Below are 12,073 nucleotides of genomic sequence, written 5' to 3' on the forward strand. Positions count from 1 at the left end.
TTAAACTCACAGCACTTACGGAGATGGAGTTCATGAGAAGCAGCATTTACTGTGAACTGAGCCACTCTGAGGGTACATTTTTTAAAACGTTTTGTGTTCAGACAATAGCGCTGTCAAGACAATCCTCCTTCACGCTGATCTGCGAAAACGACTAAAAATGCTGTATAATGCATGCCAGTGAAACACTGAGCGCCTGCGCACTTATGCACATATGCCTATAGATTTAATAATAATAGGCATGCACATGACATCACCATTTTCACAAATGTTGTAGTTTACATGGAGCTGATAACGATATAATTTTAAAAACTTGCAAATTGAAACCTGTTCTCAGTAGTTTGCCCCAAAACACCCTTTTCATGAAAATAAATGGCCAAAACACATAAAAAGGTTTTGTGTAAACACTGTCTGCATGTAAATGAACACAGTGTCACAGTGAAACATGCAGGACAACTGACCATATATTTTATTAATTAAATCGCAGCCTTTAATTTGGTAACTGCAATTTGATAAGATATATCACAGTTTCAGTTGTATTTCAAATAATTGTGCTGGCTGGATTTGATTTAATAAATTATTAGCTTTTCATCAACTCACAAACCCCCATTTGGTAAACTCTGTTCCAGTAAAAGAATGGATTGTCTTCATACATCATTTTAATGAAAATCTATGACCTTAATATTTTATTTAGTAGTTACCAATTTATAAACGCCATATTAGGTTTTGCTAAATTATAAATGTAGTAACTTTCTGAAAAACTACTACTTGGTGTAGATTGTAATTACTGTTTAATGCAGTCCCTGTTGTTGCCATGGTGAACCGGCACAAAAAAAAAAAAAGAAAAAAAAAAAGAGGCAGCGTGTGTGAGAGGTGCTTATGGTTGTCTTGGTTACAGCCATTCTCCAATGTAAAGTAAGCTGAAAGGGGCTATTTTTAGCCCAGATTCACCAGCACCTGTGCTACTTTGCGCTTCGTATATGTCAAAATGTCTGTCTTGGTGAGTTTTCACTAAACACAGTCAGTCATGTCTTTAGTGAAAATAAACAGTTTGAAAAGTAAACAAATGCTAGTCAGTATCTGTGCATTCAGTGACAGCATTCTACTGTATAAACCTGCTTCTGTCTACCATCATCTGTTCATCAAACAACAAAAGAAAATGAGAGAATTACTCACTGCTCTTCTTTGAATATTGTTCATAACTTTGTTATGAATCAATTTATGTTTAATTTATATGGTGAAGTCTATGCAGTGCTTAATTTGTCAATTTCTGTATAGTAGGCTAGTTAACTTGTTTAATTGTTAAAATGGTTTTTAAGAACGCACAGGCAGCAGCATCCCACCTGTCCATCTGACTAATGTTTAACATTAAGTGAAATCAGCCCAGTGTTATTTTAGTAGCATTGAGATAATATTATAGTTTTATTTATATTTTGAATTATTATTATAATTTTTTTAATATTTTCTATTTTCCTTTTAGATTTTAGTTGTATTACTAAATTAATAGTCATTTGTTGTTTGTTTTTGTCATTTTTATTAGTTTAAAATATAATTTAAGTTTTTTTGTATTTAAATTTTTAGTGTTTCTTTTAAACTAAATGAAAAAGAGAAATGTTGCTTTGGCATCTAGCTGTAATCAAATAGGTTCCAGTTAGCAATTTATTTTTATATATATATATATATATACAGTACAGGTCAAAAGTTTGGAAACATTACTATTTTTAATATTTTTGAAAGAAGTGTCTTCTGCTCATCAAGCCTGCATTTATTTGATCAAAAATACAGAAAAAACTGTAATATTGTGAAATATTATTACAACTTAAAATAATAGTTTTCTATTTGAATATACTTTAAAAAAAAAAAATTATTCTTGTGATGCAAAGCTGAATTTTCAGCATCATTACTCCAGCCTTCAGTGTCACATGTAACATCCAGTCTATCACATGATCATTTAGAAATCATTCTAATATTCTGATTTATTATGAGTGTTGGAAACAGTTCTGCTGTCTAATATATTTGATGAATAAAAGGTTAAAAAGAACTGCATTTATTCAAAATAAAAAAAAAATTCTAATAATATATATTCTAATAATATATTTTCTTTACTATCACTTTTTATCAATTGAACACATCCTTGCTGAATAAAAGTATTGATATTATTAAAAAAAAAGAAAGAAAAAAAAATTACTGACCCCAAATTACTGACCAGTAGTGTATATTGTTATTACAAAATATTTATATTTTAAAAACATAGCTTCTTTTTTTTTTTTTCTTTTTTTTTTTACTTTTTATTCATCAAAGTATCCTAAAAAAGTATCCTAAAAACATGTTCTGAAAAAATATTAAGCAGCAGAACTGTTTCCAACTTTGATAATGAATCATCAGTTTGGTTTGGTTTCTGAATGTTTATGTGTTAGTGATCATATAAATTTGTATTTGCATCACAGAAATAAATGATAATTTAAAGTATAATAAATTTAAAAACAATTATTTTAAATTGTAATAATTATCACAATATTACATATTTTCTGTATTTTTTGATCAAATAAATGCAGGCTTGATGAGCAGAAGAAACTTCTTTCAAAAACATTAAAAATAGTAATGTTTCCAAACTTTTGACCTGTACTGTATATATATATATATATATATATATATATATATATATATATATATATATATATATATATATATATATATTCCTTGTATTCCTTGTATGCGCAAGCATACTTGGCAATAAAGCTCTTTCTGATTCTGATTCTGATTATATTTTTTTACAGTTAGTGTTTATTTTATTTCAAGTAACGAAAATGCTTTTTATGGTTTTAATTAGCCAGAAAGATCTTAAGAAATGTTCTTATATGTGGTGGCTATTTCTTATGTTTTTCTGTATTATGAGATTTGTGCAGAAATGTATGACTAAAGTAAGCATGAGGTTTCTTCTCTAACCTATTTCAAGTAGATTGTATAACTGTATAATAGTTACAAATTGCCATAAGACATGACGTGTACTACGTTAAGCTAACTGAGACTTAGTTATAGCACTTGCATATCATTGCTCTCTTGTTGGTTTTGATTGCTTCCATTGTCCTCATTTGTAAGTCGCTTTGGATAAAAGTGTCTGCTAAATGACTAAATGTAATGTAATGTAAAATTGTGTTGAGTTGTTCCCAAGCAAGTTTTTTACACTAATGAATCTAGAACAAAACAACCAGGAATCTCATATGGTAACACTAATGTCACAGACTTCACCATTTTTGTAGAGATAGCTGAGCTTTGTCGAGAATGAATAGAGCATGTCTTTATTGAGATCAGGATTGCTTCAAGATGCTATTCTTGTCTTGTCTCTTGTGTTAAGACATGTTATTTTGTCTATCACTCCTGTGTCTTTTATCTCACTTGTCAGTAACAAACACACAGCTGTGTTCAGGCTCCTGTGCTGGCAGGAGGAGCTGATTGCTGGGTTTTCTGCCACTGAGGAAAGCCAATGTCACAACAGACATGTTAGAGAGAGAGAGAGAGAGAGAGAGAGAGAGAGAGAGAGAGAGAGAGAGAGAGAGAGACGGTAACAAAGAGAGATAACACAGAAGTATATCACTCAGTGTTAATGACTATGACTTTGTTTGAGGCACCATGATATACTATACTGCATAGTGTTTCAAATACTAGCCTACTTAAAAATATAGTAGGCTGGCAATATATAGTATTAAAGAAATAGTTTAACCAAAAATTAAGATTTGCTGAAAATATAAACTCCTTCAGGCAATTCAAGATTAGTTTGGTACTGGTAGATTAGTTTGTTTTTTCATAAGAACAGAGAATGGAGAAACGTAGCATTACATCACTTGCTCTCCAATGGGTCCTCTGCAGTGAATGGGTGCCATCAGAATGAGAGTCCATACAGCTGATAAAAACATCACAATAATCAATAGTAATCCACACGACTCCAGTCCATTAAGTAACGTCTTCTGAAGTGAAAAGCGGTGTGTTTGTAAAAATAAATCCATCATAATTGGTCACATTAACGTGTGCTTTAGCAAATGCAGAAATACACAGAAATGCAGATCGAGGCAGAGTTGAAAAACCTGCCATACTTTTGAATAATTGTTTTTGTTGTTTTCAGAAATCGTATCATTTATATTCTTGAAATTGTTAAATATGAAACATGTCACCTTATACAGTTACCTCTGCAAAATTATATCACTAGAGCTTTACTATGTTAATTACAAAAAAACTTTTTGTTAGTGAAGTAGGATTATACAGAATCATGATTTTGCTGTAAGAAATGATCTGGTTTGTCATGTAAACCAAAGGGAAACTTTTTGATTTATGTTTTGATGTTATCATGGTCTCCAGAAACTCTGTATTACCATGTAAGTAGTTCTCCAAGCTCAAATGCTGTCTTGTTTCTGTGATTAGGGTTTGGTTTTGACAGTGAGCTAAGGAGACTGGTAAAGAGCACTGGAGCGTAATACACACACACTTACACAATCTCTCTCTCTCATACACACACACACACATTCAGCTAGGTTATGCAAAGTCTTGCCGAGGTGCACAGTCAGAGTTTAACAGCTTCAGTGAGAGCTATATTTAACACAGTGTGTGTGTAGGATAGTGGTATAAAGTGCCATTTAACTGTGTGTGTGTGTGCGCAGGTGTGCAGCTAAAAATGTGTGAAAGAGTTGCCATATTTGTCCATGGCATCACACATTTATTTTCCCATTAGGATAGTGTAACGCACAACTTTCTCAAGAGAGAACAAGAGACTGCATGTTGTGATGACTTCTATTTATGTGAAATGTTGAGAGTCTATAATAAATGTTTGTTTGCTTACCCGAAATTGGATGGTTTCTGTTTCAAATTATGATTTAAAAATGCATCTGAATTCATAATTTTGCATAAAGTGAATAATTATTTTTGCAAAAGTGTTTATAATTTGATTATATTGCATTTTAAAATGCTTCTAATTAGATTACAGTTATGTTTTTATGTATTACATAATCATATTATTCACACAATATTTTGACCTTAAAAATGTACTTAATACTTAGTTAATATTTCAGTAGTTTTATAATTTGCATATTCATTTCTCATCCACCTGGCTTTCCTTTGTTACGTTTTTGTTTCCTGTGCTCCAGTTTTCATTTTCTCCTGCAATTTTTGGTGTATCTTATTATACAGGTCCTTCTCAAAAAATTAGCATATTGTGATACAAGTTCATTATTTTACATAATGTAATGATAAAATTAAACTTTCATATATTTTAGATTCATTGCACACCAACTGAAATATTTCAGGTCTTTTATTGTTTAAAAACTGATGATTTTGGCATTCAGCTCATGAAAACCTAAAATTCCTATCTCAAAAAATTAGCATATCATGAAAAGGTTCTCTAAAACGAGCTATTAACCTAATCATCTGAATCAACTAATTAACTCTAAACACCTGCAAAAGATTCCTGAGGCTTTTAAAAACTCCCAGGCTGGTTCATTACTCAAAACCACAATCATGGGTAAGACTGCCGACCTGACTGCTGTCCAGAAGGCCATCATTGACACCCTCAAGCAAGAGGGTAAGGCACAGAAAGAAATTTCTGAACGAATAGGCTGTTCCCAGAGTGCTGTATCTATCAAGGCACCTCAGTGGGAAGTCTGTGGGAAGGAAAAAGTGTGGCAAAAATCGCTGCACAACGAGAAGAGGTGACCGGACCCTGAGGAAGATTGTGGAGAAGGACTGATTCCAGACCTTGGGGGACCTGCGGAAGCAGTGGACTGAGTCTGGAGTAGAAACATCCAGAGCCACCGTGCACAGGCGTGTGCTTTTGAACCAGAAACAGTGGCAGAAGCGCCTGACCTGGTCTACAGAGAAGCAGCACTGGACTGTTGCTCAGTGGTCCAAAGTACTTTTTTCGGATGGAAGCAAATTTTGCACGTCATTCGGAAATCAAGGTGCCAGAGTCTGGAGGAAGACTGGGGAGAAGGAAATGCCAAAATGCCTGAAGTCCAGTGTCAAGTACCCACAGTCAGTGATGGTCTGGGGGTGCCATGTCAGCTGCTGGTGTTGGTCCACTGTGTTTTTTATCAAGGGCAGGGTCAATGCAGCTAGCTATCAGGAGATTTTGGAGCACTTCATGCTTCCATCTGCTGAAAAGCTTTATGGAGATGAAGATTTCGTTTTTCAGCACGACCTGGCACCTGCTCACAGTGCCAAAACCACTGGTAAATGGTTTACTGACCATGGTATTACTGTGCTCAATTGGCCTGCCAACTCTCCTGACCTGAACCCCATAGAGAATCTGTGGGATATTGTGAAGAGAAAGTTTAGAGACGCAAGACCCAACACTCTGGATGAGCTTAAGGCCGCTATCGAAGCATCCTGGGCCTCCATACCACCTCAGCAGTGCCACAGGCTGATTGCCTCCATGCCACGCCGCATTGAAGCATTCATTTCTGCAAAAGGATTCCCGACCAAGTATTGAGTGCATAACTGAACATAATTATTTGAAGGTTGACTTTTTTTTTGTATTAAAAAACACTTTTCTTTTTATTGGTCGGATGAAATATGCTAATTTTTTTTGAGATAGGAATTTTGGGTTTTTCATGAGCTGTATGCCAAAATCATCAGTATTAAAACAATAAAAGACCTGAAATATTTCAGTTGGTGTGCAATGAATCTAAAATATATGAAAGTTTAATTTTAGCATTACATTATGGAAAAAAAATGAACTTTTATCACAATATGCTAATTTTTTGAGAAGGACCTGTAGTATCTTCTTTGTTTTGATGAAAAAAAAAAAAACCTGATTTAGATCCTTTCTCCTTGTTTACTTCACTGGCCAGGACAATCTAGTAACTAACTACAGTTTTTTACCATGTAATTTGTATTCAGTAATGAACTACAATTTGTAAGTAATCTATCCAGAACTGAATGCATTACAGCTCTCTGCAGAGAGGGTGGATTTGGGGTAAATACTCGGGCTGACCATGTGATTTTCACACAGAATCTCTCTCTCTCTCTCGGTCTCTCTCTCTGTAGTTGGCCTCTGACAAATTCGGTAACGGACAGACACTCAAAGAAAACGAAAATGCCAGTAGCATCCGCCAGCTCTGACTCAGGTAAGATGCATTATCTTAATGATTTACTGAACTTAGAGTTTGTTACCATTCCAAAACCTTGTTAGTCCACAAGAGGTTTTGTGATATAATGAGGAGGGAACGTCAGTGACAACCATAACAAGCCAGTCAGCCATGTTTGGCTGGAACCCCACAATAAACTGGGATTAAATGTTTGTGCTTCACTGAGTAGCCACACATCTGCCAAGCTTCAAACCGTAGCTTTCATCGAAGAGACACTTGAGTCAATATCATTGCATTTCTCTGGACAGCTATATATATAGGTATTCAACAATATTGATTTTTAAAAATGTTACATCATGGTTCAGTGATTAAATTTAAAGAGATGTGTGCAGTTTTTGGAGGTTGAGGTTGGACTGTTTTTTTTCTAAACAATTGAAGATGGGAACGTTTTTGAAAAATTTTTGTTTTTGTGTTTGTGTTTGTTAATTCTAATGGTGTTTTAGTTTTTTTTTTATATATATTTGTTTTAAATTAATCTAAGTATTTTTTTTTTTTAAAAATTGTAAATTTAAATTTAAATTTTTTTTTAATAAGAGACAATTTTTTATTTTTTTTTTTGTTATTCATGTTTTAATTTTTATAGTGTAATAATTTAAAATTTATTTTTAATTTTTATGAATTGTTTCAAGTTAAGTTAATTTATACTCATACTAATACATTGTGTAGCATTTTTAAAGTTGTATAAATGAACGTTACTTTTAAATATTTTAAACAAGCATGAATTTACAGTGAATTACCGTTTAAATCAGCACCACCTTTTAACAGACGTCATTACCATCCTTCTGTTATTGTACAGGTATTTGGTATTTAATGAAAGAGCTCTCAGTGCTGACCAGCAGTCACAAGAGTGCACACATTGTAATCTCTTACACTGCACAGAATCTTGGCTCAGAGCCGATACTTTCAGCTATGTGATCACACTGAATGGATTGTGCACACGGACAAAAAAAACTAAAACAAAAAAAAAACCAAGAGACCATTTGTGTGAATAACAAATGGTGCAACCTGGGACACGTTACTCTAATTCTAATGTTGAGTTACTCCCTCTGGGGCAGCAGCCATATACCTACCTCAGGACGTTTGTTTTGGCTATGTGCTCTCTGTCCTCTGACGTCTACTCAGTAGACTTTGTAGACTGTAAAATAAACAAGCCAATGACCCTAGTGTCCATTAGATTCTCTTTAACCAAAGTGACTTACTAATTACAACTCTCTGCGGCAACCGAGGGATAATGGCACGTTGGTAGCTCATGGCTCTCTATGTAGGACTTGTACACTGACGTTGAAGTAGATGTAGCTTGGAATCATTCTGAACAGACAGATTAGACTAATAAATGTTCTAGAAATGTGGCTGTACTTTAAGAAGCTCCTGAAGTTTTAAACCTGTAGCTTTACCGGTCTGTAGTGTCCTGCATGCCTTTCTGGTCTGCTGAGGGAGCAATACCATTTCAGCAGATTGTAAGCACCTAAACATGCTGATCCAGAAGGCCAGCTCAATTACTCTATTACTAAATGAAGTGGTGCTTGACAGAATGTCTTGAGCTGAACTAGATTCTAAAGTGGGTTTAAGACAAGACTGTCCAAGGTCTTCATTATAGGGGATGTCAGTGCCTCTAGTTTTTGGTGCCTGTTGTTGCGCAATGACACTAACAAGATTTCTTTATGAGCACTGGAAAGTGCCCAATCAAATTTCCACTTAACTTGTGAGCACTGACATTCAAGACTTTGGTACATCATCACCCTTAGGGGACGTGCTGGCTTCCATCCTATGCATTTCCTTCACCCGATCACCTAAAGAAACTGCTTTCCTTGCCATTACTGAAGTGTCAGTGTCAGCACTATATGAACTCATCTAGATCTGTCTAAAAGATAGAAGCCTCATATCACCACTTGATGACACTTGTGATAATGAGGTCCAGTTAGCCACAAGTAAACACTGGCTGCCACCATCATGACAACTAACTGATCATACATACAACTCCTTTAGCCAGCTATTAGAAATATGCACAATATGGTTTGTTTAGTTTTGTATTTATTCATTATTACAAGGTTTAGATTTACAGTTTGTTTACAGTGTGTATATTAACAAAGTAGACTTTGATCATCTGTATGAATTGGGATTAATTTGCAGTATTTGTTGGATAATAGTTTTTTTTACAGTAGTATTTCTACAGTGTATTTCAGTTAAATATAAGTAAATAGTTTACTGTGAATTCACATTGAACAAAAACAGGAAATAATTGATGTAGCAGCATTGTGCTGTAGAATCACAGTGATTGTATGTGTCAGTATTTATTATCTGTGCCTATTTACAGACATCTCATGTTTATTTACAGATTAACTGTAATAGTGTGATGTCCACAGTACCATACTGGTGCTTAGGTTCCCAGCATGCATTGTGGCATGAATACAGCGCGCAGTCACATTTTTCTGCCTCTTGTTTTATTTTGTTGTAGCTCTTTAAGTTACTTGGGTGACAGTGTACAAGGTACATTTGTCAGTAGTGACCAATGCATATATACTTATGAAATTTAAACATGTTAAGTTGTAAAAAAATAACCAAAAATGTAACTGAAAACATTAGTTAATGCATTATTAGCAAACATTTAAACTGATTCATAGTATATTTATGAATTAACATTATAGGAAATATGTTGTTAGTTGTTAGTTCATGATATCTAATACATTTAAAAAATGATTGTAATATGTAATCTGTACTTTACTGTAGCTAGAAACAAAATAAATGTGCATAGGATAGTTCAGATCATCGCATGAGCCATTTTCTTCTTCCTCTTCCTCTGTTTTTCTCTATTCAGTCTCTCTCTCTTTTACATTGTCTCCTCTTATTAGGTCTCTGCGTTTGGTTTTACAGCTATGTTAAGCTTTATTGGTGAGTCTGTCACAGTTTTCAGCAGCTGAGAGGAAGTGATGGGGAGGAGGCTGAAATTCTCTGGCAACCTATGTATCTGGAATCTGTGTTGTTAGAGTCAGATAGAAGGATATTAGGAGGAGGAAAGGCCAGCCGTTTATGCTGCCTTTAAACTTACAGTAGGAGGGATGAAGAGGGAAGGCAAAAATGGGAAGAACAAGGAAGCCTGAGGTGTCACAACAAAGGGAGGGAACAGTCAAGAAACTGAAGATCTAGGAAAGGAGAGGAAGAATGAGAGGCGGGGAGGCTTTCTGGAAACCAGTGCTGACGTCAAAGAGGTGAAAAAAGTGAAGGAACAGAAAAGAGGGAAAGAAAGTATATGAATTAGAGGCAGAAAAAGGGGATTCAGAAAGATTGAACTATGGCTGGGAGTCTCTATAACAGATTGTCCCTGGAGGAGATTGGATCGATCAGTTCTCTAGAGGCTCCAGGAGGTAAGACACAGAGAGCGTGAGATCAGATCTGTTTTTTAGAATGATGTTGTTTTTTTGGTGGAGTAGTGGGTACAGTTTTTACCGTGGTTTTGCAGTTTGAACAGTTCATACAACAGTAATGATGGATGAATTGATTGATATGCCTTACAATGGAAATTATGTTGGGATTGAGAAGCATCATATTCTCATTGTAGTTGATCTTTCTGTGTAAGATAAAAAATTAAAATTAAAAAATTAGGTAGAAGTTATGTTGGTAAAGTGTGTGTCATATTCTCATTGTAGTTGGTAACATGATCAAGGAATACTATGTCTGTTGTTAATTAAAAAATGTAAAATGTACAAAAAAAAACATTATTGATTATAAATATTTAAAGATATATATTAACATTCAACTGTTAAATTGAAAACCTTATGAATTCATTATGAATACCCTTACATATACAGGCTTCATAGAAATTGTCACCAACATTTTTTACATCCCTCTCTAGCACATAATATGTGCGTGCATGTGGAGAGGAGAGACAGGGAAGGGTGCATTGAAAGAGAGATGACAAACCAGTGTCCAATTAGCTTTGTCCATGAGAGCACATCCTGTGTTTGTTACAGCTGCCTGGAGAGAATGAGTCTGACAACTTCCTTTATTTCCAGATTTCCTCTCTCTCTCTCTCAACTCCCTTTCTTTGAGGTTCAAAATACAATAATTTACAAGTGGAATACATTCCATTGCATCTTTTTCACAAAAAACTTCAGTTTCATATATTTTGTTTTGATCTATTTTATTTGTTATTTTTCATTTGCTATTTGGGCTGTTTGTATTTGCAATTGGTATGCATTACTTTGTTTATTTTCTGGCAATTGAACTTTTGACATGTGAAATTGTGTTGACAACATGTCCTTCCTGAACACAGCAAGCAGCGTCGGCCTCATGAATATTCGGTCAGCTTGTTGGGTATTACATGAATATTCGGTCAGCTTGTTGAATAATACATGTTTAGGTTGGTTGTGTATGTTTAATGAATATGTGGGCTGGTTGTCTCCAATCCAAAACATGAGCAAGAATTACATATTTATGAGAGACTAGCAGTCTTTTAATGTTGTAGATGTGATATGTCCTCTGTTTATACAAGCTGTTGGGAAATAAGCAGAGAGAATTATGGGTGTAATGACAGATTGTGTCTAGGAACTCAAAGATTGCTATTCACTTCTACAGTGAGATCGTAGGTGGATGGGGTGGTTTGTTTGATTTGTTGTTGTGGTGGTGTTTTCAGAGTACAGAGCGCCGATGATATGCATGCAAGAAAAAATAAATAAATCGTGCACGCGATTTACTAATTTTTTACCTCAATGTACTAAAACGTGTGTATTATTACTATTTAATTTATTAATTTTTATGTTTTGTTACGTGGACTTTGTTAATATTTCATTTCCTCAATTTGCTAATTCGTTCCCTCGATTTGCTAAGTCATGCGCACAATTTACTAATTCGTTCTCTCGATTTATAAATCGTATGCACAATTTAAATAAACAAGGGAACGAAATAGTAAATTGTGCATGTGATGTTTTATCCGTAGATATGTAATT

The 12,073-nt window shown here is 34.4% G+C and overlaps 1 protein-coding gene across 5 annotated transcripts in view; it reads left to right on the top strand.

Moving 5' to 3' along the window:
- Positions 1–12,073, top strand: part of LOC109053988 (MAGUK p55 subfamily member 2-like) — a 35,065-nt gene that overhangs the window by 2,904 nt on the left and 20,088 nt on the right. For 4 of the 5 annotated variants that reach the window (XM_042767303.1, XM_042767304.1, XM_042767300.1 and 1 more), the window contains one exon: positions 7,030–7,109. In XM_042767303.1, the coding sequence (XP_042623237.1) occupies positions 7,079–7,109 (31 nt within the window). In that variant the 5' untranslated portion in view covers positions 7,030–7,078. Of the gene's footprint in view, positions 1–7,029; positions 7,110–10,152; positions 10,493–12,073 lie in introns of those variants that run through there. The other variant, XM_042767302.1, reaches the window with a different exon arrangement.

This window comes from Cyprinus carpio, chromosome A12, assembly GCF_018340385.1.
Source record: "Cyprinus carpio isolate SPL01 chromosome A12, ASM1834038v1, whole genome shotgun sequence".
In the NCBI taxonomy this organism is placed as follows: Eukaryota; Metazoa; Chordata; class Actinopteri; order Cypriniformes; family Cyprinidae; genus Cyprinus; species Cyprinus carpio.